The 25,879-nt window shown below is 58.7% G+C and overlaps 1 protein-coding gene across 1 annotated transcript in view; it reads right to left on the reverse strand.

Moving 5' to 3' along the window:
* Positions 1 to 25,879, reverse strand: part of NCOR2 (nuclear receptor corepressor 2) — a 234,501-nt gene that overhangs the window by 35,698 nt on the left and 172,924 nt on the right. Inside the window, 5 exon segments of the mRNA XM_043442529.1 lie at positions 505 to 625; positions 7,634 to 8,267; positions 9,350 to 9,400; positions 13,420 to 13,567; positions 21,904 to 22,046. Coding sequence (XP_043298464.1) covers positions 505 to 625; positions 7,634 to 8,267; positions 9,350 to 9,400; positions 13,420 to 13,567; positions 21,904 to 22,046 — 1,097 coding nt within the window.

Here is a 25,879-nt window from a genome sequence, read left to right on the forward strand (position 1 = left end):
TTACCACTAGCACCACCAATGACTGAGCCGTTACAATTAGGAGCACCTCTGAGGGTCCTCCTGCTTGGCCTGGAGAATCTTCTGGAGAACCCCCCAAACCCTGTAGAGGGTCTTAAGCTAACTGGTGGGGCCCCGCCTTCCTCTCTGAGGTGCTGTGACAGTGGGGGCTTCCTGCCTGGTCTGGGGGGCTCTGGAGAACCCTCGACAGGCGGGGGTGGTGGGGTGAGAGCTGCCAGGCTGGGAAGCCAGAAGGAGGAGACCTGCAGGCCGGGTACTTTGGGGGCCCCCCGGCCCCCCTACTGTTCCTGCCTGTCTCCATGGGGATTTCTACAGCAAACAGGAGGTGGTGGGAAGAGGGGGGGGCTGCAGGTGCCGGGCCTCCACCTCCCTGGTCTGTGATCAGCCTGATTTATTGTCTCCCCACCAGGAAGTGACGGTCACGGGGTCTCTGGGCGGCTGGGCTGGATGGGGGTCCTGGCCACGGGAGGGGGGCCCAGGACTCACGATCGGGGGGATGGCAGCTGCCCGCTGCTTCAGCTGTTTCAGGTCCAGCGGCTTCTGGGGCGAGGCGTGGGTCCTGGCGTCGCTGGTCGGGGTGAGGAGGCTGGGCCGTGGTGACAGGAGCCTGGCGGTGGGCGGGCATGGGGGGGACGGGGAGACCAGTGTCAGGCCCATGGGCTCACAAGCCTCTCCTGGCTCCTGCCTGGATGATGTGGCTCGGGGGAGGGCGGGGGCTGCCAGAGGGAGGTGAACATCCAGGGCTGGGGAGACCTGGGGTCGGGATGGGGGCTTTTCCCTCCCTCCTCTGCTCCATGCAAGGAACCAAGACCCCTCCCACCCCAGCCCAGAGGATCAAATGCTCCTGAGATGGCCCAGGGCAAGGAAAGTCCCAGAGAAGCCCATACTCAGGGCCCACACCACGCTCAGCCCTTAGGAAGCTGCTGGGAAACCCAAGAATCAACCTGATTAAGGCTTGGGAAGCTTAAGAGATTCAGGGAGATGACTCATCATCCAAGCATGAGAGGCTCAGGCCCCAGGGTAGGGGCCTGGGGTATGGTGCTGAGTGGACCCTGCTTACTGGAAATGAGGACTGGGGTGCCCTCCCACTCAACCAGAATGTGTGGCTAACCGGAATCTCACCCGCATACCAGGCGGGCGTAGGCTCTGCGGGCGCAGAGTCAGTGTGTACATCGCCCGCCCTGCAGCCATAAGTGGGGCTGTGGTGCTGAGCTGGGCCTGCAGGTAGCTTGTCCTCTAAAGCAAGGTCACGTCTGTCTGCTGCTGACATGCAGAACAGGGCAGCAACCTGCTAAGGGTGCACGGTGTGTGTGTGTGTGTGTGTGTGTGTGTGTGTGTGTCTGCACACGGGTGCATGGAGGAGGGCAGGAAGGGCAGGGGGCTGAAACATGGGCTGCCAGGGCTGGGGTCACCCCAGGGTAGAGCTGCTGCAGTGGCTTGGGTGCCCGGGGCAGAGGCTGCCCTGGGGCATGGCTCCAGAGCTGCTCACCAGTGTCCCCTCCTTAAGAGGTCTTCAGGGATTTCCAGGACACAATAGCCCTGGCCCGGTGCCACGCCACAAGCCAAGGTCTCGAGGGCAGAAGCTCAGAGCCCCAGCCTCGGAGCCCCTCACCTCCACACTAGGGCTGCCGGGTTCCTGCCCAGCTCTTGAGTCCCACCTGGGACCACCACTCGCTGAATACACAGCAGGCCTGGGGGAATCAAACAGTGTGCACGCACAAAGGCACTGGCCATGGGCTGGATTCAGCCAGGAGGGAGAATCACAAGTCAGGTCAGCGAAGCCTGAGGGTCCTGTGGGCATAGCCCCTAGCATGTTCCGTGACCATCCTGGCTGATGCCATGTGCAGACCGTTGCAGGTCTGTGCAGATGCCATGTGCAGATCTTCCAGGTAAGATCCGTGACAGCCAGGGTGCAGCTCACACCACCCAGAGCTGGCTGCCGGATGCAAGAGTGGATCACGTGCCTTCCCGCCGGCATGCAGGACAGACGCGTGACATGCAGCCGATGGGCCCCCTCCCTGCTCTCTGCGGTGATGGGACCGCAGCCCGTGACAAGCCAGTTCCTCGGGCGCTGACCCCCTGCCCACGTCTGCCACACGCTCAGTTGAGCAGAGACGGTCTCGGCGACACCCCCTGGGGCTGCCCACGGCATGCAAGTGGCGCCGGGCTCCGAGGTCAGACTGACTTCATGCTCAGCTGGGCTTCACAGTCCTCCTGACCAGCTCACCCTCCCTGCCGTCCTCACCTCTCTTGACCTCTCCAGATCCTGCTCAGGCTCCTAGGACCACCGGAGGCCTCTCCTCTGTGGCTGCCCACCTTCGCTCCCCCAGAGACCCAAGCCCAGCCTCGTTTTGCCCACTACCCTTGGGCCAAAGCACCCTGACCAGGTCCAAGAATCCATGCTCTCACTTGTCCTGTACTCCTCACTGCCGGCTTCAAACGTCACCATCCCAGCCTCACGCCCCTCCTCTTGCAACTAATTATCACTGTCTGCTTAAATCAACTTGTATTTGTAAACTTAAGAGTGAATACACTGCAGCCCTTCTGGAAAATGCTCCGGCATTTCCTCAGAAAGTGCATTAGAGTCACTTTAGGACCCAGCACTTGCACTGCTGGGCTTACACTCGTGAGAGTAGACACACACACACACCCACACACCAACCGTTCACGAAAGATCATAGCAGCCACGATCTGCAAAAGCCAAAAGGTGGAAGCAACCCCCACGGACAAAACCAGGTGAAATGGATAAGCAAAATGTGGTATGTCCATGCAGTGGAATATTACTTAGCCAAAAAGAATGACTCCAGGCTACAACTTGGATGAACCTCAGAAGCATGATGCTGAGGCAAGAAGCCGGTTGCAAAAGGCCACGTACTGCACGATTCCATTTACATGAAATTCCCATAAGAGGCAAATCCACAGACACAGAAGATAAGATGAGTGGGTACCAGGGGCCGGGGGTGGGGGATAAGGACTGACTGCTAGTGGCCTGGGGATTCTTTTGGGGGTAGTTGACAATATGCTGGAATTAAACAGTGATGATTCCATAACTCTGTGCATGTACTAAAAAAAAATCACACTTCAATGGCTGAATTGTATGGCTTGTGAATTATGTCTCAGTAAAGCTGTTACAAGGAAAAGATAAAGAATATACTCCTTGCTGGCCACAAAATCAAGGGTTTGATATATTAAGTATATTGTTTCAATAAACAATAAAGGAATAATGCTATACTATTATCTACTGTATAAAATATTTAAAAATGCAAATTTTAAACTTAAAATATAAACTTTTATATCTGTGTAAATATAATTTTGTAAGGACACAAAATATGCTTTTATGACTCAAATAAAAAGCCAAGTGTGTGTCTCACTCTGATTGTCAGTGATCTAGGGCCTTTGTCCTGCCCTGGTTTCCCTGTGGCTCCCTGTCCAGGCAGAGGGCAGGCAGATTGGAGGGGAGCAGGGATCACCCTCAAATGCCCTCAGCAGGCACCAGCTGGGGGTGTGCATGGAGGCCCAGACCCCTCTCTCCTGCGTCCCCCCGACCCCACCCGGGGAGGCAAGAGCTCAGCGGGGGCTGCAGCCACGGGCACCGCACTGCACAGTTGACCAGATGAGAGCAGCCTGACCGCTCACTGTAAAGAGAGCAGCATCCGAGAGCGAGGGCCTGAATCCTGATCTTCAACAAGCCCGAGGGGCCTGAGCCTCCCCACCACCCGCGAAGGGCGGGAAGATGCCTGGCGCTCACGTGGCCCGCAAACTGCCTCATCCCACCTCCGCAGCAGCAGGAGCCACCACCTCCAGGAGCTCTCCTCACTGTGTCGCCCTCCCTCTGTTCTCTCGCCTTTGTTTTCTCGGAAGACAGGGCGTTTATTTTCCTCGCAGAGACCGGGGCAGGGTAGGGGCTCTCGGAGCCTGGCACTGTGCATGTGACCTGGGCCGGGAGGGGTGGGGGCGGGGGTTGGGGGGAAGCTGGGTGGCGGGGGAAGCCGGCAACTCGGCTGGGAGCAGCCGGGGTCCTGCCCCTTAACCCTGAAGTTCAAGACTCCACCTCCCAGTTCAAATCCCACCACTGGCCGGATCACTTGACCGACTGTGCCTGACTCAGTTTCCTCATCTGTGAAATGGGTATGAGAAAAGTCGCTCCCTCCAGTGACTGTCCTGTGGGTAGGACACGGGAAGGCACAGGAAGCCGTGATGACAACGTCCAGTGCTGAGCGCCCTGGGCATCTTCTCATCCCTGTGGGTTTTCTTCCCACCCCGGAAGGCCAGGGCTGGGGAGGGCGCAGGGCCCCAGGGGACTCTGGGTCTGCAACAGTATGTCCCTTCTCTGCTGAGCCCCCTCCCCAGATTCCTCATTACCACTGGGCTGGGATAATCCCGGCTGCCAAGTTGGGGCTGGGAAGGCAGGATCATGAAGATACACAAAGGCATGGTCATGCTGGTCTCCCATGCCCCCAAGATAAAACCCCACTCCTCGCCTTAACCCCCGGGGCCCTGTGGGGCCAGGTAGAGCCAGGACTCTGCCCACCTCTGTGACCTCCCCTCAGGCCCTCTCCTCCTTCCCTCACTCGCTCCGCTCTCTGCCACAGGCCTCTTTGCCGTCTACGGAACATAAGCTCGTGAGGCCATAGGCTCCTTGCACTGGCTGTTCTCTCTGCCGACTTTCCCTCCATGCCTCATAGTCTGTGTTCCCATCATCCTTCAATGTCACCTCCTCAGGCAGGTCTCCCTGACTGCCCCTCACACTCCCCCCATGACCAATCTCTCCCTCATGCCCTCATCACACCAGCATTCCCTTTATTCCACTGCTGTTCCAATTCCGTACGAATCGCTCCCAGTGAAATGTAAGCTCCCTGGAGCCAGGACCTCATTTGTCGCTGCTCCCCTTGAGTCCAGGATGGTACCTGGCACACCCCAGTGCCTAGTTAATCATTTATGGAATAGAGAAATAAAGGAGAAATTGCTGTTACATTCTTTTGAAATTCCAGGGGCTCAGCGGAAGCGACTACATTCCAACCTCCTCGTGGAATGAACTTTGGGGGCTCCTGAAGCAGTTCCAAAGGAAGGGAGCAACTCTTTTCATTGAGCATCTTACCGTGGGCTCGGAACTCCATTATCCTCCAAAGCAGCCCGTAAGCAGGGATACCCACGCCCGTCTTGTGGGTGAAAAACCTGAGGTCCAGGGCAAGGCACTTCTGAAGGCCCAGCCCTGCCAGAAAGTGCCCGGCACCGTCTCTGGGAAACGGAACAGGCTGGGGCAGGCGAGCTCAAGGCTCTGCAATCAAAGCCACTATCTCTGGTCGCTGGCCAAGAAAACTCCCAGGCGGAGCTGTCTGGCAGAAAGCAATGGAGAGTAAAAAGCAGGATATGATTTTCTCTCCCAAAGCCGTACGGGCACGGGCCAGAACGCAATGCATCTTGTGTCTTGTCCAGGGACGCCCAGTGCACTGCGCTGAGACTGCCAGGCGGGAGGCAGGGCTGTGGGCAGGGGGCCAGGACCTGGGGTCGCCCCCCGATCTCTCTGGGGCAGTGGGGGGTGGTGCTGGCTGCCAGGGCGCACTCTGACGCATCTCGCCTGCGTCCTCCGGCGCCCGCCTGGCCCTGTGCGGCCGCAGCCGGGGCAAGAGGGAGGGGTGGCGGACTGCCAGCCAGGAAGAGGTCAGGAGGCTGGCCTGAGTCCAGCCTCACCCTGAAGGCGGGGGACTAGCCTCGGTCACAGAGGGCGTGACAAACCAGGTGTCCTGACTCCCAGCCCAGGGCTCCTGCTCCCAAGGGACTGAAGGCTGGACGCTCGGGCAGGAAGAGTGGACAGGAGCCAGGCCCAGCTGGGGGAGAGAAGGACACGTCCCTGGGTGGGGCTGAGGTTGTTGGGGGAGAGGCTGAAAGTAGGCTGCGGGGCTTCAGGCCTGGCCCGAGAGGTCCAGGGGGAAACTGTTGGGACCCAGGCCAACCCTCCAAGCTGTCCAGCCCAGGCAGGCCATGTGTACCCAAAACACAGACTCCAGGAGGCCGCTTATCAGCGTGGCTGTCCCATGAGCTCAACGCTCTTCCCGCTAAGAACAGAAACGTGTGTTTCCATGACTCTGTCTCTGCGGCCAGCAGGAGTTGGGTGGGGAGCCGCCCACCCTGACCCCATTACCCAGGCACAAAGAGCGAGACTCTGGCCCAGGGCCCTCCCCGGCAGATTGGGCTGCCGTGAACTCTTGTTTTCCAAGCTGCACCCACTGGGCAGGAAACCCAGGACCTCCGGGCCCCCAGAAACCTGCTGGCCAGACCTCTGCTTATCCAAGAGCCATACAAGAGGGCTGAGGGTCCTGCCAGGGACCAAAGGTAGCTCACCGAACAGGTGGGGACCCAGCGAGCTCTGACCAAGTCCGGTTTTCACATGAAACGTTCTAGCACTTGCCATCTTCGCATGCCCCAAGGTGAATCACGGCGCAGAGGAAACGGCTCCCAGTGAACCGGTCGGATTTGAAAGTCAGATTTTCCTCCCTCTCACACTGCCCAGAACTTTTCCGAGAGACGTGAAAGGAGCGAAAACAGACTGCACTGTTTTCAGTCAAAATAAAAATGACCGGCCCGCCTCACGAGAAAACAATTCCTTAAGCCGCCCAGATGCAGGCGGGCGTGGCTCTCCGCAGCCCTGCCCTTTGCTGCCCATGTTGGGCCCTGAGTGGGGCCTGCCAGCTTCCACTCTGGCCGGGGTCTCGGGGACCCTCAGTGGGCAGAAGATGAATCAGCCAGGATCCCAGGAATCTGCCACTTGCCCCCACGTCCACCGCCACCAGCCTCACCAGCCACAGGACACCCCCAAGGCCGCCTCACAAAGCGCATCCCTCTGCTCCTCCGGCCCCCCATTAAATCTCCCTCCTCACACCGCTGGCAAGTTTCAGAGCCTGAGACACACCCCAAGTCTCAGGCACAAGCTGTGGAGGTCTCATTGTCCTGAGAACAAAATGCAGCCACCCAACCAGCCCGGAGGCCCCGCAAGGCGGGCTGGTCTGCTGAAATCATGCAGACTCAATCCCGCACCCCGCCTCTGCACTTGCTGGGCCCACCATGTTGAGAGTAGAACTATGTGAACTTCTTTGGAAATAGGCTCTTTGCAAATGTGATGCAGTTAAGAGGAGGTCCTAAGGGTGGACCCTCATCCAAGGACCGACGTTCTTACGGCCAAAGGGAAATGTGGGCACAGGGACACGTGCAGAGAATGTCACGGGACCACAAAGTGATGCATCTACAAGTCAAGGATGGCCGGCACCACCAGAGGCTGGAGGAGGCAGGAAGGAGCCTTCAGGGGGAGTGGCCCTGCCGATGCCTTGACTCTGGGGTGGCCCTTGGTGGTGGCAGCTCTGGAAGCTATTCCATGACCACTGTTACCCTACTTCTCCCCGCCCAGACTCAGCTCAGAGGCCACCGCTAAGGGGGAACCAACCCCATCGATGCTGCCCTGTCCCAACACTGGAACTCCTGCCTGACGGAGAACACTTAGTGGCGGCCCCCTCTTCCTCCGAGGGCAGGCGAGGAATCAGCCTCTTGTGCCATGGTCTCGGTACACGGGTGACGCTCACTGAGCAGGTACAGAAGGAGACGACGAAGCCGGCGCCCTCACCTGTTCTTGTCGCCGCCCTCGGGCTCGTCCACCTCGTCGGCACTGCAGGTCGCGCTGGAGTCACTGTCCTGCGGGGCACCCGAGCCCTTGGCCGCCGGGCCTTTGCCCCCAGAGCTGCTGGCCTCCTTCTTCTCCACCTTGAGCGCCCCCTCGGGCGCGGCCTCCGCTGCAGCCTCCGGGCCCGCCTTCACCTTGTCGGGCCCCTCTCCGGTGGCCTCCTCCTCGCACTCAGTCTTGATGGGTTCCGCGGGGTGCGCCTCGACCAGCTCCTCCGTCTTGGCCTTGCCCACGTCGGCCGCCAGCTCTGGGGCCACGGGGGGCTTCTGCTCCTCCCCCTCCTCGGTTGAGGGGGCGGCTGTGGCCTCTTCCTCCTTCTCCTCCTTGGGGACCACGGCAGGGGGCGTGGTGGGCGACTGGGGGGCTGGCGGGGGTGTGGGCGGGCCAGTGGCTTCGGGGGCCTGGGCGGGCTCGGTGGGGACTGGGGCGTCCTCGGGCGGCAGGGTGGGCGGCTCAGGAGGTGGTGCATCCGTGCCTGGGGCGGGCGGGGGCTTGGGCCCATTCTGCCCCGTGTCCTTGGCAGCCTCGGTGCGGGGTGAGGGGACGCTCTCGGTGTCGGAGCTGTTGTTGACGGCGGCTGCGGGGAGAGAGCAAAGATGGGGTGAGTGGTGTGGGGGAGGCTCAGGGTCGAGACAGGCGGGGCCCTGCCCACGCTCCCCCCGCCACCCAGTGACCCGGACCGTGCAGCCTGGCTCTGGGTAGGAGTTCAGGGGGCCGCGGTCCCATCCCTGGACACCAAACAGCCCCGAGACTCCTACACGCCTGGGCAGCCCGCCTAGCCCCTCCCAGACCTGTCCTCCTCTGGCCGCCCTCTCCACCTGCTGACCCTGGAGGAGCCCAGGACCTGTCAACTTCCGATCCCCTGAGTGGCTGGGTGGGTGGCCAGTGCCCTACAGAGCCAGGCTAGGGGCAGTCAGGGGTGCAAGCTTTTGCTCTGGGGTCTCCTTGTTCTCACTGGAGCTGCAGCCCTGGCTCTGGCCCTGCTGACACAATGACCTCCCGGCCTCACTTTCCCCATCTGTAGAGTGGGGAGAACAGTTCCCACCTCACAGGGGTTGTGGCACACAGGGTGACACCTGGCAACTGTTTGCTGTTGTGTTATCACTGTCGTCCTCATAAAATGCGGCCAATGAACCTGGAGGAGCTCACGGGGAGAGGCTCCACACCAACTACAGCCCCTGGCCACTGTCCATAGGGCTGGTACGCAGCAGGTGCACAATAAGTGCTGATCGAAAGACAATGTGCACAGATGAAGGGAAAGGGGACCTCAGCTCCAGACCTGGCTCCTTAGCCTTAACCACGACTCCTGTCCTCTTTGGGTTTCAGTTTTCCTCACTTTCTACAGAATGGGGACATTTGAAACCTCCCTCCCCGACACTTGCTGTAGGGGAAACAGTAGTGGGTAAGAGTCATAGGTGAACACACTAGTAAGAAATCAACGGAACAGTGGCGTCGAGTGCACTGATCTGCAGGTGCGAGCCAGGAACAGCATGGGGAACAGACACTGCGCTGAGGAGGGGGAACAGAGGCGGCGGTGGCACCAGCAGTGGTGCGCTCACAGAGGTGGGGCCCCTCATAGACAACAGGGGACCTGGGGGTGCCCCCTACCCCGGCCTGGCCCTACCCCCACCCCCCCAGGCCAGCTGGCCACATTCGTACCTGGGCCACTGCATTCCCCTCTGGGGACCTCGTTCCCAGAGGCGTGTAAGGCTGGAAGGAAGTGAGAGAAGGGTTAGAAGCGAGGCGGCATAAGGAGCAGGTGGGGAGAGAAGAGGATCTGGGGCCAGGCAGGCAGGGAGGACCTACAACCCTGTCCCGAAAGCCCGCAGCCCAGAACACTCCTGGGTGTCCTTGGACAAGTCACTGGCCTTCTCTGGTTCCCAGCTCCAGGGTCCTCGGGGTGGGGTGCTGGCCTCAGAGTGGGGCAGGGCTGGAGGGAGAGGCCTTTGGGGCTGCCCGGCCCCATCTCACCCCTCAGGCACAGAGCCAGGCCAACAGGGGCTGCCAGTGCCCTGCAAAAACACTTCCTTCAGCCTTTACTGCCCCCAGACTCCCACCTCTCCCATCTCTTGCCTTAAGGCCCAGAGCAAAGGCCACTCCTCCCAGAAATGACCATCCCAACAGCAGCAACACAGGCTTGCTCTGTGGGTGTTGGGCTCCGGGCAAAGCTCTTCAACACACACAACTCACCCTCAATCACCTCTAAGTTAGAGACGATCATCACCACTCTGCTTTGCAGATGAGGAAACAGAGAGGCTGAGTCACTTGTCCCAGGCCACACTGCATGGGGGCAGGAGAGGGTTGACCCCAGCATCCTGTATCCCTAACCACAGGGTTCCTGACCCTGTCTTCTGACTCCGGCAATGTCACTCCCTCCTTCCACATCGTCACACTACAGGACGAAGGGGGCCAACACTGAGGTCCTCTGGACAAATGGCTTAGCCGCACAGTCTGTGCATTTATCTATAAAATGAGTGGTTTATGCCTGGCGCTCTCTCTTATCCAGCAGCTTATCTCTGTTAGGGATTCTCAGGCATGAGTATGCCTGAGGGCTGTGAAGACTCGGCTAGGCCTACCCCCAAAACATTCCTCACTCAGTAGGTCCAGGTGGGGCCCAAGAATCAGTATTTCTGACAAGTTTAAATCCTGGTCCCCAAACAGGCCAACTGGCTTCCTTGGATAATTTCCCTGTGTCTCAGAGTCCTTGTCTATAAGATGGGGTGAAGACAGCACTCATTGGGCTGTTGTGACGATTAAAGGGAATAATTCAAGGCTGATGCTCTTATTACAACCACAGTCTTTACTGGAGAAACTACAGGGTCAAATGGATCACTTCTCCATCCCCTGGACTCATCTCCAGCCTGGATACAAGGCCCTTGCTGCCTACCCCCTGGAGGGGTCTCTGGTGCTGTTGGGGCTGGTGGGATATTCTAGACGGTTCCATTGGAAAGACCTGAGGCCCTAACCTGGGATCTACCTCCCCTCCCCTATCCTGGTCACAAGGGACAAGTTTACACAGCAAATGCCAGCCTGATTGGCAGATTCCAACTCTACCAGCTACATGACCCCCTGTGTGAGTAATTCTCCTCTCCTTCCCCACATGAGGCCTCTGTTTCCTCATCTGTAAGATGGGACCATCACCCGGTGCCTTCGGGCAGAATCTTCTCAACTGCCTCCTTTGATGTGCTCGGGGCCACCAGGTGGTCACAGAAGCCCTGAGTTCAGCAGGCCAGCCAAGAATGCCCCTCTCCCATCTTTGATAGGGAGTGTGAACCCTACAGGGGACTGAGAACTCACTACCTCAAAATTCTCTAACTGGGCAGCATCTGTTCTGCTTTTAATGCCGAGCCAAAGTCTGGCTTCCTTTAACTTTCCCACCAAGGCTGCATCCTGCCCACACACAGCCGGGAGGATATTTAAAGAGGAGAGTGCGTTCTTGCTCCCCAGGTTCCCTTTTCCTGGTTACAGACCCAGGACTCAGAATTCAAGGACCTGAGGGATTTGGAGCCTTCCATCAGAAACTGGTCAGGCCTCTAGGCAACCTGGGCTGGAGAGACCCAGGGCTGAGGAGGAGGCCAGACTCAGCACCCCAGGTCACCCCCAACATGATAACAACCACCAAATGGGCCGATTCTTCCTTTTCAACCTGGAAGTAGGATTCAGACTGGTGAATACACTGCAGGCTGGCACAACTTGGATCTATGTGCATGTCTTGCTTACAGAGCCGGGGGTGATTCACACCTTCCTTGCACACACTGGCAGAAGTTTGGGAGTTTAAATGCAGGGGCAGGCAGATAGGAGCGACAGGAGGGAAACCTGGGCAGGAGACGGGATGGGAGGAGAGGAGGGTGCCTTCACCAAGAACATGAGGCCCCGCTGGGGAGTCCTGGTGGGCGGGATGGCAGAAGGAGAAGCAGACACATTTAGCAAAGCAGGGACGGGGGGTCTTCAGGGGTGTTGTGTGTGGGGTCTTCAGAGCTGTTATGCCTTGAGGGACTGGTGTAGACAAAGTAAAAGGGAGAGGGCTGGGGGCCAAAGGCAGAGTAATCAGTGACCAGGGACGCAGGCCTGCCCTTGGGCAGCCTGGTGTGTCTTCCACACTTATAAATGCTATTTGCATAGTGGAGCCGGGTGTTACATGGGGGCTACGCTCTGAAGCTGAGTGACCATCTCATGTAGTCGAAATCCTCCTTTTGAGAAGTGGTCAGAACCAAGAGCAAAATTTAAATATTAATTCTCACTCTCTCTTTAGCAGCCCTCACCAGGTGGCAGAATTCATCTAAGATCCAGGCCGACGATGCAACTCTGGGGTGCCTGAGGCAACTGCCCCCAGCCTCAGTGCCCCCAGGCAGAAAGCTGGGGGCTGTGCAGTTTACCATCCAAATTTGGACACTTGGGAGCAAAATGAAGCATAATTACATAACTTTTGAATACCTATTGACCAATGGTATTGGTTCTGCTTACACTGGTCAAAAGATAATGTATATTAGTTGCTCAGTCGTTTCCTGACTCTAATGCAACCCCATGGACTGTAGTCCACCAGACTCCTCTGTCCATAGGATTCTCCAGGCAAGAATACTGGAGTATAAAACAATGGTTCAGGTCAGAAAACTATTTTTATGGACTTCTCTGGTGGTCCAGTGGTTAAGACTCCATGCTTCCACTGCAAGGGGCACAGGTTTGATTCCTGGTCAGAGAGCTAAGATCCCATGTGCTATGTGGTGTGATAAAAAAAAAAAACCCACCTATTTTCAAAAATAAATAATTTTTTTCCCTAAAATGTGACACCAGATATGCTGGCAAGATAACAGGTGTCACCAGAACTGGATATGTCCTGAATGCATAAGGTCACCAAGACTGAACTCATAGGGGGCAGGAGGATTGAATGAACAAGTGTCTGTGAGTGCAGAGAGGCAGATTACCATGATTATTGTTGGCACTGTCAACACCATCATCACCATCACCATCATCACCATGATCATTACCATCACCATCAAACATCACCATGATCATCATCATCATCACTATCACCATCACTGACATCATCACCATCATTGTCACCATCACCACCATCGTCACCATCACCATCATCAAACATCACCATCATCACCATGATCATCATCATCACTATCACCATCACTGACATCATCACCATCGTCACCATCACCACCATCGTCACCATCATCACCATCAGCATCACTGACATCACCACCACCATCGTCACCATCACCATCATCAAACATCACCATCATCACCATGATCATCATCATCATCACTATCACCATCACTGACATCATCACCATCATCATCACCACCACCACCACCGTCACCATCGTCATCACCATCACCACCATCGTCAAACATCACCATCATCACCATGATCATCATCATCATCACTATCACCATCACTGACATCATCACCATCACCACCATCGTCACCACCACCACCACCATCGTCACCATCACCACCACTGTCACCATCACTGTCATCATCACCACCACCGTCACCATCACCATCATCGTCGTCATCACCATCACCACCATCGTCAAACATCACCATCATCACCATGATCATCATCATCATCACTGTCACCATCACTGACATCATCACCATCATTGTCACCATCACCACCATGATCATCACCCTCTCCCCTTGGGGCAGTCCAGGCCCCTTCTCAGCAGGACCCAGGCATTTCTGGAAGAGGTCAGCTCCCACCGCCCACCCTCACCTTCTGCCTCCTCTGCCATCTCCTCTTCGTTTCCACTCACGCCCGACGCCTCCATCTCCTCGTCCTCCACTACGGGTGGGAAGGCGGCCTCCTCACTGGCAGCGGCCGGGGCTTTCTTCTTCTTCCTCCGTGCATTCCTCTCCTTCTCCTAGGGCACAGGGATAGTGGCGGGTCAGGGCCAGCACCAGGGCCAGGACCTGGGCTGTCAGCCCGGGGACTCCTGGAGCCAGAAGCCTCCCATAGCTCCTAGGGACAGTGATCCCGGCCACGTGATCCCAAGGGCGCTCTTCCCCGCTCGCTCCCGAACTGCACGGCCAGACATGCCAGTGGTTATTTTTACCCAGAGCTTCATCCTTCCATCGTGTCCCAGATACACCAGGGCGCAGCCTGGCCTGTGGGCTGCCCCGACATCCTTCCAGAACAGGTGAGGAAGGACTGCCTCTGCCTGGAGGCCCCCCATGATTGCTCCAGCCCTGCTGGCTGTCCAAGCCAGAGCAATGACCGCACTCCCTGGAGGGCACACTGCCAGGCAGTGCAGTCAGTACACTGGAGAGAATGAATGGATGAAGCGTCCCCTTGCGGCACCATCTGCCCCCAGGTTAGCTTGGGTGGCGTGTCATTTCACCCCTCCGGTTTTTACAGTGTACCAGAGGATAAGAAAGCACAATGAATGACGTAGACAGGGTCTCTGCCCCTCCACAGGCCAGCTAGTCAGGGAGACAGCAATCGACACATCAATTAAAAAGACTCAGAGGTGGAAGCACGGCAGCCCGTGGGGACAGACAGGGTGGGGCGAGAGTGCAAGGGGGTGGGGCTCAGGAAAGACTTCTCGGAAGAGGTGACATCTGAGCTGAGTCCTGAGAAGAAGCTGGCCAGACAAGGCTCTGGACAAGAGTGGCCCAGGTGGAAGGAACTGCAAGTACGGAGGCTGGAGGTGGAACCAGCTGGGTGGTTCGAGGAACAGAAAGAAGGCCCTTGGTCGGCAGCCTTTCACTTCCCTCCACACCTCCCCCCAGTCTGGTCCCCAGAAGCCCTGCTCCCCACTCTGGGAGCCAAGGGCCCACCCCCAGCCGGGGCACAACTCCTCCTTGACGGCTCCCGTCTTTGCACCTCACTGTGCCAGGTGCCCCAGGAGGATGTCTCTTTACCCCCAGGCTGAGCCAGGCAGAGGTTCAGAAAGCGTTTGTTGATTGACTTACTGAGTGACTGAATGGGCAGCATCGGGAGTCTGAACACACAGTTGGCAGAGTCAGGGCATGTGTAGAGGCAGCATGTGCTGGGAATCCGAAGTGACCTGGGACTCCCAGGGGGGTGGACTGGCCCCTAAGAAGGGACCCACCCCAATACAGTCAGTGTGATGGGAGGGGTCACAGCCTGAACCCCTTGGGGTTCCCAAGGAAGGAGATGGAACCGAAACGCTCCTAGACATGTCAACAGCTCCCAGTGAAGCCCCTTACCCTGGGTTGACTAGATTCCTCCCAGAATAAAGGTCCCTGGTGGCTCAGAGGTTAAAGCGTCTGCCTCCAATGCGGAAGACCTGGGTTTGATCCCTGGGTCAGGAAGATCCCCTGGAGAAGGAAATGGCAACTGACTCCAGTATTCTTGCCCGGAGAATCCCATGGACGGAGGAGCCTGGTAGGCTACAGTCCACAGGGTCGCAAAGAGTCGGACACGACTGAGCGACTTCACTTTCACTTTGAACCCTAGAATGGGACCTTACTTAGAAATGAGCTCTTTCCAGATGTAATTAGGTGGGACAAGGTCTTATTAGGTGAGAAGACGAAAGAAGAAGGCTGCTTAGTCGTATCCGACTCTTTGCAACCCCATGGACTATACAGTTCATGGAATTCTCCAGGCCAGAATATTGGAGTGCGTAGCCATTTCCTTCTCCAGGGGATCTTCCCAACCCAGGAATCAAACCCAGGTCTCCTGCATTGCAGCCAGATTCTTTACCAACTGAGCTATTAGGGAAACCCAACTGAGCTATGAGGGAGGACCCTAAATCTAACATGACTGGTGTCCTTAGAAGAAGAGGGACTCTTAGACACAGAGGCACCCGAGCCACCAGCTGAGGAATGTCCAGGATTGTGGGCCGGCCCCAAAAGCTGGGAGAGCAGGGCAGGGGGCCTCCCCTGGAGCCTTTGGAAGGAGCAGGACCCTGCCGACATCTTGGTTTCAGACTTCTAGCCTCTAGGATTGCAAGATAGCAAGTTCCCGTACCAGTCTGTGGTACGCTATTACAGGGAAAAGGGCACTAGTGCACCTCCCCTCTGCCAGTTCCCCGGCCCCATGCAGCCCAACTCACTCTCAGACAAATGCCCCATCACCTCCAGGTGCCAGCAGGCCCTGCGCAGCCTGGCCCCTTACCATGCGGGGCCGCGAGCAGGCCTCAGGGGTCCCCAGGCCCCAGCCCCTGCCCAGGAGTTGGATCACTTCCTGTCCTGTCTCCTTCCTGAGCAAACGGGGCTCCTCGGAGTGCAGCCGCTCAGAGTATAGGGAAGAAGAGGGAAAGTCCGTTTGCCCGTTAGTCACGGTTTCCGTCACCAGCGCTCGGCCAGGGCTGCAACCCCACCCTGCTGAGCGTCCACCGGGCCCCTGGGCGCGCCCAGCTCCGCCGCCATCTGCCCGCCTCCAGGGGCTGGCGCAGCCCAGCACCAAATCCCGAGCTTCTCCCGGGAGGGGCCCCTGGCTGGAGCTCGTGAGGGCACGAGAAAGTGGTGTGGCATGTGGGTTCTGTGGGTGCGGCTGAGGGTTCCCGCTTCTTCCCCAATCTATTTTTAACAGACAGGGACCCACTCGAGTGTTTGGGGCTGGGTGAGGGTGAGCGATCAGCTGCCTGGGGGCTGGATCAGGGGGAACACTTGGAGCCTCATAGGGAATGGGGGCTTCCTGTGAGCCAGGCGGGGAGGCACCTCCTGGGGAAACTGAGGTCCCTTGGACCCGCAGCCCAGGCCACGTCGTCCCAAGCAGGGTGAGTATGACGTCAAGACCGGAATCTCCCCAACACCGCGTCTGAGAGGCTGGTGGACTTCGTGTCCCAGGAATCATACCAAATCCTTCCACACGTGGCCCCAAACCCCAGAATTGAGAGTTGTGTATGGAACAGGAGATGCTGTTGATACTACTTAGTGATTACAGCTGATGTTTATTAAGCACCTACTATGTGCCAAGCCTTCTCTACTTACAAGTTTCCTGGGTCTGCACATCTGCTCTGCAAGTCAGAGAATTCTGCTCCCTGCTTTAAACTCTCCAGCCATTCCGAGAACCCGCAATATAAAAACTCAAGTCCTCCACACTCCATACGGTCCAGTGTGATTTAGATCTAGACCCCACTCAGCTCTCTAACTGGTTTTCCTTCCAGGTCTTCTACAAACACTACCCTTCTTATGCAGGTGTGCTCACAATGCCCTGGCCACAGGACCTTTGCACTGCTCATTCTTCTGGCTGAACATCCTTCTTCCAGACACCCACAATGCCTGCCTCCATCAGGGTTTCATTCGTACATCACCTCCCCAGAGAGGTCTTCCCTGATTACTCTGTCAAAATGAGCTAATCTCACTCCCCATCAATTGCTATCCCTCATCATACCATCTTCAGACCATAATCAGAAATTATCCGTGTGTTAACGTTAATTTGTCTCTCCAGCTAGAACTAACTTGTCGAGGGCTGGCACCTTTGTTCTCAGCTGAATTCCCAGCACACCTAGAACAGAGCCTGGTGCCGAATAGGCACTCTGTAACTACTTCTTTAGATGCATGAAACTGACAGACAAAGACACTGGCTCAGAGAGGCAAAGACACCCGCCCAAGATCACACAGTTCATGGGGTCAAGAAGCCCAGACTTCATTGCAGGTCAGGTTCAAGTACTTCCCTGCCTGACCATCTCTCTCTTCAGGCCTGTGCAGCTTCAGATGGAAGAGGCAACAGAGGAAAACACAGTGAGGTGGGGGATGGGTTGAGACAGACAGACGCGGAGAGACACAGAAGCTGAGCCCCGGGGCCTGGATTCACAGATGGGAGGAAAGGGTAACCTTCGGCCATTAGGAGAGGGAGGGAAAACCTCGGAGAAGTCACCAGTGCCAGATGTTACATAACTCTGGGACGTGCTCCGCCTGCCCACCCGACCCTGCTTCCTGCTGACGTTGTCAGCGGCCACACTCAAGCCAGGTCTGGCGCAAGTCAGAAGGGGACACCCCCTGACCCCCTGCTTCCCCTACTGCTTCCTCTGCTGGCGGAGGGTGACATGTCTTCCTGAGCTCCAGACGGGGGCCTGGCCGGCAGCCAGAGGTGGCTGCCCCTGCTTCAGGAATCTTAAGGATCTGTCTCCCTCCCGGGGTCTGGAGGGTGCGGGCAGCATCTTGGGAGGCCTGCTTGCATTCTCCAGTGACGGGGAACTCATCCCTGCACCCTGGGTGGCCAACTGTCAGGATGGCTGGACCTGGGTTGATGGGTCCCCAAATCCCTCAGTACACTCTCTCCGCAGCCTTCAACGGAAGTCCACTCCTTTGCAGTCAGCAGGGGAGGAGAGCCAACCCCACTCTCCCAAACAGCCCTTTCTCATCCACAAGTGACCAGCCAGGTTCACCCGTCTGCTGGCCTCAGAACGTGGCCTGCCGGCCCCCACCTTCTGAGCCACTGCCTCCCACCAGGACCACCTCTGCTGAGTTCCATGGGAGTCCTGGAACACAGGGAAGGGTCCAGAAAGGGAAGCCAGGGGCGCCTACAGATGTGAGTTCAAACCTTCCTGTGGCCTCCCTCACCAGGCCCCTCTCCCATCTGACCTCAGCATCTTCACCTGAGGATGGGGTCAACGGTGACAACCTCAGGGGTATGGGGAGGGGCCCAAGATGGAGCTCAGGGTCCCCCTGCTGCTCATACCCACCCTCCTCCTCAGTGATGTCGCCCATCCACCAGCAAGTTCAGGGTCCAGGAACAAGGAGGACGACCGTCTCTATCAACTTTGGCTGCGCTTTGCTGGGACCTGCACAATCTACCTCAAGTCCAGCCCCCGCTGGGTGGCCTCTCAGCTCACAAACCCTCGATGGCTCCCACTGTCCACTAAAGAAAGACCCAGCTCCTCAGCCCAGCAGGAAACCCCACCCACGTGTGTATGGATGGCACCTGCCATTTCCTTCCCTGGCACATAGCAGGCACTGAGGAAAGCCGTGCCGAGCGTGCAACGGGGGTGCGGTCCAACACTTAGCAACACCAGTCAGGGCGGCGCCCGGCCCTTTACATGTAGGAGAGCCTCTGCAGCTCACAGCAACCCCACAAGCGGGGCCGCTCTTTAAAGCGACGCCGAGTGCCAAGGCCGTGAACCCACGGGCACCACCAGTGAGGACGTGGCAGAGCTCTGTGCGCCCTTTAGCCCAGGGCCCCACTCTATACCATCTGGCTAGGCTGCCTCTTTGGATGAGTGAATGAATGAATGAACCAATCGATCAATGAACCAATTCCTCAGGCAATCTAGGAGCAGACATACTCTGTACCCAATTAACAACCAAGAGAGATGCGACACCCCGTCCCTCAGTGCACTTTCTCCGCAGCCTTCAATGTAAGTCCACTCCTTCGCAGTCAGCAGGGAAGGAGTGCACTTACATTATCCAGTCATCCCAGCCACCAGGCACCAGGCGGACACGGGCAATTCACTACTGAACCCGCCAACACTGCCACCGCCACGTGGCTCTCACTGAGGGACGCTCACAACATACCAGGAACACTTCTAAGCACCCCACACCCATTTCACTCAAATGGTCCCCACAGCAGCCCTTTGAGGGGGACATGTGTGTGCTCAGTCGTGTCTGACTCTTTGTGACCCCATGGACTACAGCTTGCCAGGCTCCTCTGTCCATGGGGATTCTCCAGGCAAGAATACTGGTCTCTTCGAGGGGATATTCCCCACCCAGGGATCAAACCCATGTCTCTTGTGTCTCCTGCATTAGCAGGTGGATTCTTTACCAACTACTCCACCTGGGAAGCCCACTTTGAAGTGGGAATTATCCCCATTTCATAAGTAGGAAAACTAAGGCCCAGAGAAGACAAACCACTCGCCCAAGGTTGCATAGCTAAGAAGCATCAGAATCTGCATCTTAACCTGGGTGTCTGGGGCAAGTCCCTACCATGGTTGTTCCTACACATATTATTCAAGAGAGCACCTCAAACACCCCTGAGAAGAAAAGGGGGGGCCAGTGGCTTTAAAATAAAAATGATGCTGATACCACTACTAGTAATTAGGGCAGCCTGAGTTCCAGGAGTAAGGGTTGTCGTTATCATTCTCCCACTTTACAGATGAGGAAACTGAGGCTCGTGGGGATGAAGCCGCTACCCAAGGTCACAGGTGTCAATTCATGAAGCCAGGGCTTGATTCCACTTTCTCCCAGAGGACAAGCCACACCACCTATCCAGCTAGTACCTCTGGTTCCCCAACCCTCCCTCTCAAGTTCTGGGGTCTTCAGGGGTGCAGCAGGGCCGTGTCCCAAGGAAACCTGGAAAGTGAGGCCGTGGGCCAGCAGGCTGTAAGAGGAGACTCCTGTAACCCAATAGCCGGGGGAAAGCACGCTGGTGTGTGGGCACTGGGCTGGGCTGGGCAGGGAATGGGAGGGGGAGGGAAGAGGCAGGGAGGACTGACAGGTCAGAAGGAGAAGGGGAGGGAGCAGGAAGACCTTTCTGTCCCTGGGGGATGTCAGGGCCAGCCCCTGTCCCCGGTGTGTATAGGTGACCGGCCACCCACCTCCAACCACCACCGCCACCTCGTGCTACGGGATCTTAGCAAGCGTTGTGCTCCAGACCAGGTGCCCCTCAGCCTTGGCCCTCACCACCTTCCTCCCTGTAGAAAGCAGAGTCCTGGAACATCTAGAAGACCAGCAGAGCTCCTTGTGTTCGAGCGAGCCCTGCCTGTAGCTTGAGGAGGAACAGAGGAGCACCGGGAACCAACTTCAGAGCAAGCAGGGCACAGGCAGGGGGCAGAGCCCGACCCGACACAATGGGGACGCGGCGCAGGTAGAGGCCTAACCCAGTGAAGCCTGCAGGTGGGCCTCAGCCCTGACCACAGGGCCATGGCAATCCTCCTCCAGCCAAGAACACTCAGGGGGCTGGGGAGTGGGTGGGCTAAGTCATTCAGTCCTGTCAGACTCTTTGCGACCCCATGGACTGTAGCCAGGCTCCCCTGTCCGTGGGATTCTCCAGGCAAGAATACTGGCGTGGGCTGCCATTTCCTCCTCCAGGGGATCTTCCTGACCCAAAGATCGAACCCATGTCTCTTATGTCTCCTGCATTGGCAGGAAGGTTTTTTACCAATTGCACCACTTGGGAAGCCCAGGGGGCTGGGGAGTGATGTCCTCAAATTCGGCACAGCACTCCAGGAGCATTCAAAGAGGGAGATTCTGGTCCCTGATCCGCCGGCCACGCTGTGTGACCCCAGCAGCCTGCTTGCCCTCTCTGGACCACAGTGGGCTACATGAGGAGCAATTCAACCCCCACCCCCCAGACAGGCTTCACATACTTCAAACCCAGCAGAAATGGCCCGATCGTGCAGAACTGGGGGGTGGACAACTGTGCATCCCCCTCCTGTGCCCTCACATCTACAAGGAACTATGCAGCCTGCCGACCAGAGGCATGAGTCCTCAGGTCATGTAGTTGTGGGTTCACCCCCAAGTCAGCTGTTTATGAGCCTGGCTGAGTCTCAGTTTCCCCAGATCTGAAATGATGACCGTGCTTGACATGTCACAAGTGTGCCCCAAAGGGGAAGGGAGGGGGATGGAAAGAGGGAGAGAAAGAGAAGGAAGAGAGGGAGGCAGAGAGAGAGGGAAAAGAAAAGGGGAAAAAAAAAGAGAGAAGAAAAGATGCCGCCCCCAAATGGCCCTGTAACAGCTTCCCAGTAACAGCTGCGGAGGAAGCGTGCAGACCATTCATAGGAGCAGTGAGGCGAGCCCGCCCCTTCTGTGCTCCTGGGGGAGGGAGAGGTCTGAGCTGCTTCTCCAGTCCCCAGGAGGACAGGGCTGGGCCGGCTGCTCCCCGGGGTGGCCCTGAGACTGTGAGTTCAAACGGGGGTGGGGGGAGATGCTGACTTAGGGTTCATCTGCCCCGGGTCTTCATTCCAATGTGCTGACAGCCCCAAGTCTCTGGTGAGTCACTGCCCTGACCCACCACGCTCCTTCCTTCCTCCCTGCCCGGAGCTCAAGGCCCTCAGAGGGGTCTGCCCAGGGAGTGCTAGCGAGAAGGGGGCGGGGGGTGGTGGTGGAGCCGGGGAGGTGGGAGGGTGGGCCTGCCCACTGAAGTACCCAGGAGGGATGCTGACGGCACAGGATCAATCCCAGCAGCATTCCAGGGGGACCGCTGAGCAAGAACCGGGAGGGGCTGAATCCTGAGCCAGACTGGGTGTTAAGACCCCTCCCCGCCCAGGTCTCCAGGGCTGTAGTGCCCACACGGGCCCACGGTGTGACCCCAGTGGGGGAGGAGGGGAGAGGAGGTTGGTGGGGGACTCACCATCTTCAGCTTGTGCTGCTGTAGAATCTCATCCAGGTTCTGCCTCTTCTTGTAGTTGAAGTAGAAGTTCTTACACTGGGACACCGTCTTGGAGCCCACCATCCGGGCGATGGCCGACCAGTTCCGGCCGTGTTCCAGGAGGCCTGTGGGAGGAGGGAGGCACATGAGGGGCGTCAGGGGGCTGGAAGGGCAGAGAGGGCCTGTATCCGTGGCAGGAAGAGCAGACGGAGCCCCGGGCAGAAAACAGCCCTGATCCCTTAGGCTCACTGTACCGGTCCAGGGTTTCTGGAAAGAGATACAGATGATTGGGCTGGGGGGGGGGGGGGCACAAGAAGGAGGGGGCTGGGCTCCCTGGGAGAGGTCTGGGCTCCAGGAACTGGAAGGGCAGGTAGGAACAGCCAGGGTGCACCCCTGCTGAGGTCACCATCAAGGGTTCTGGGGGCTGAGGGCTGAGGTCAGGGGCACAGACCCCGCCCGGGGCCCCACCTCTCCTCCTCCCCTGCCGGTCGTGACCCGGCACTGACACTCGCTCGCAGCTGCAGACGAGGAGGCCTCGGGAGACCGAGCTGTTTTCCGGCCGCACCGGGCCAGGGAAAGGAAGGAACGTGTGAGCAGGGGTGGGAGGGTGGAGTCCGGGTGGGGGTGAATCGGGCCAGGAGCCTCCGCGCCCAGGTTAACCGGGGCAACCCCAAGCTCCCCCGGGACACCTAAAGGCCCACCCTGGACTCGGGCCCCACCAGGCTGGTTCAGGATCTGGGGTGGAGTTGCCCCCACAAATCACAGTCACCCTCATCTCCATGAGCTTCTCACACAGCTTCACAGACTCCTGATGTGGGGAGACACCCCTAGGAATTGGTAGGCACCACCCCAGACTCACCTAGGGCAGAGAAAGCTCCCTCCATGCCCACAGACTCGGGCCAGAGCTGCGCCTCCAGCCCCTATTCCATTTTCAACACCGTAAACACCAGGCTGAGCAGAAATGCAGTCCCCCTCCCCGACCCCCCCGCCCCCAGCAAGCCGGCCCTGAGTCTCAGCCCATCTGCCCGCCGTGCTCCCAGTACACGGGCTCGCCTCACATCCGCCGGTGTCTCTACGTCTTTACGTCTCACATCTCCTGGTGAGCAGCATGCCTTGTGCGCTCAGGTCAGCCCGAGCAGGTAGGGCCTGCCCCGACTCCTGACGGCTGCAGGAGGGGCTGAGGAGAGGTTCCAGCCTCCAGGGGCTGCGGGGCAGGACTGGGCCCCCAGAGGGCAGCAGGAACGAAGCCTGAGTCACGTTGCTGGGAACAGAGCGGCCTCTGAGCCCCAGAGCTAGACTCCTAACGACTACTGAAAGATTTCCCATAACGAAGTTTGAGGTCGTTTTCCTTGAATCAAATCAAGCTGCAAGCCAGGAAGGCTATATTTTGCAGGGGTGGGAGTCTGAGGGGCTGACATTCTGCCTGTCGATATTTTCTGTCTCTCATTCATTCATCTATCCATCCTTCTCTCCATCTACCCATTCATCCAAACATGTGCCGGCAGCTTGCTACATACAAGGCTCACACAGAAATAAAACAGCATCAAAAACAACATCGACAAACCACCGTGTCACATGGCCGAGCAACCTGGAGTTTGCAAAGCCCTTCAAAGACTTGGTTCCCTCTTATCCTTGCTGTCGAGGCCACGGCCGTTTTCACATCCCCTGGACGGGAGGGAAACTGATGCTCTGGAGATCAGAGCAACTTACAAGCTCCTGGGGTGGGCCACAGGGCCAAGTAGACGTGGGGACCGGGGCTGTCCTCTCTCCTGCCTGTAGGCCCAGAGGGGTGGGGGTGGGGGTGCTGGACTGACAGGCCACCTGCTCCCCTGCGGAGGCCACCAGGCCACGTGGCTCGACGGCCGCTGCTCAGGGTTCCTCAAGGACAGGCACGGGGCGGGGGGTTGGGGGGGTTGGGGGGGGAGCCGAGGCGTGGGATCAAGTGTAACCCAGCCCCCTGACCTTTCCCGCCGCCTGCGCCAGCAGCAGCTGCCACTTCCAGAGAACCTGGCGGAGGACGACGGGGACGCGTTTATTTATATTTCCCCAACCGGGGCCAAGGGAGCCCAGGCAAACACGTTGGGCCGGAACCCCGGGAGGGAGAGGGCGGGTCTCCCATCTGGGCCTGCTGGGGGGGGGGGGGGTAAGTATGTGGGGGGTAGGGAGGGGCGGTGGACAAGAACCCAGGGGGAGGCTGAACCCCAGGGAGGTTGACATTTACAAACTGGACACATAAATAAGGAGATGGCGTGGAGTTGGCTGAGAGGCTGAGGTTCTAATTAACTTCACTCGTGGCAGCAGCAGGGGCTTGGGGGGCTGGGGGGGGGGGTCGCCCAGCGCTGCCTGAAAGCTGCTTGGGAAGGACCGCTGGACTGAGCCATCCTGAAGCCCTGCCCAGACTTGCTGTGTGTGGTCCGCGCCATTCCCTCTGCTCTTTGGGCCTCAGTTTCTTTTAAGTGCTGTGCAGAGAGCTGGGGTTAGTGTTCTAATATTACGGGCCAGGACACCTGGGGTGGGGGTGGACCGGTATGGGCTGTCTTCTGGTTCTGAGAACCCAGACCAAGGGTGCTGGGCACAGGGAGATGCCCTGTAGACCTCACCATGCCTCAGGGACAACCTGAACCCGATGCAGCAGAAAGACCCCCACCTCTCGACCTGGAGAGAGCACCTCTGAGCACAGCTGTCCAGGACCCCTCCCGGATCCGCCTCAACACAGACCTCCTTCCCAGGGAGCCCCCACCCGACAGCCAGAGAGGCTGGGAAGGGGCCCTAGAAGAAAGTGAGGTGGGACCCCACGGTAGAGAAACCCCGAGCCCTCCCTCCGGCCCCAGCCTGAGGTCCTTGTCACCCCTGGGGTCCCTGTCACCGTGGCCCAAAAGCACCCCCCCCCCGCCCCCAGTCCCCTCCCCGGAGCCACTCACTCACATCCTCTCATCTGCGTCTCCCCCTCGGCCAAGTTTTCCGGAAACATACGGCTTGGAGGATGCTCCAGGGATCGGAGCTGGGAGCAGCGGGCTGGGAGGCGGGAGGCTGGGCGGCCGTGGTGCCGGCTCCGCAAGGCTTCTGGCTGGCGTCTGCTGGCGGCTCAGCTCAGCCTCACATCCTTCTCGTCCAACGGCGGCGCGAGGGAGGAGGGAGGGGGGAGGGAGGAGGGAGGAGGGAGGAGGGAGGTGGGAGGGGCCGGGCGGTGGAGGGCGGCAGGCGGAGGCTGGCTCCGGGGAGGGCGGGGAAGCAGCTCCGTGCTGCGCGCGCCGGCCCGCCCGCCCGTGGTGGCCCAGGGCTCCTCCGGCAGCGCTGCCACCCCTGAGCCGTCCCCCCCGCCCCCCGCAGCTGCGGGCCTGCGAGGTGCCCTTCGCCTGATGGGGGAGGGCGGCGGCAAGTTGTCGGCTGTGTGCGAGAGGTGCCCCGTGCCAGGCGTCACCAGGGAGCACCGCGTCCGCGCCTCCTCCGGGCACCGACGTGCCCAGCGTGGGCGCTCAGCCCCCGGACCCCTGACGCGCCCACCGGGCAGAAACCAAAGACCCCACCCCCACCGCCTGTCCGGCAGCCTCGCCGCGGCGCGCAAGGACTCGGCCGATCTTCCTGCTGCCTGACCCAGCGAGACGCGTCAGGGCTGAATGTGACCTCCAGACGGAGGCTCCCGGGAGCGGGCGGGCGGGGGAGCGTGGCAGAAGCCCAGGTTCAGAAGGGGGCGGGCCAACTTGGCACTGGCCTCCCCCTCCCTCTCTCCCCATCCGCGGCGGTGGCGGCGTCAGCAGCGGTAAGAACAGATGAGGGTTCAGAAAAACAGAGCTTCTCCACCCCGGCAGGCAGCCGGGGAGCAAACAGCTTCTTCCGCCGTCATTCCCCTGTGCGCTGGTTCCACCTGTGGTCTGCCCCCCTTCCCGCCTGACTGCTGTCAGGGCGGCCAGGCCCATCGTGGGGGACTCTATAAGTCTGGATGGGCTGGAAGCGGGCA

Source organism: Cervus canadensis, chromosome 1 (genome assembly GCF_019320065.1).
Source record: "Cervus canadensis isolate Bull #8, Minnesota chromosome 1, ASM1932006v1, whole genome shotgun sequence".
Taxonomy (NCBI): Eukaryota; Metazoa; Chordata; class Mammalia; order Artiodactyla; family Cervidae; genus Cervus; species Cervus canadensis.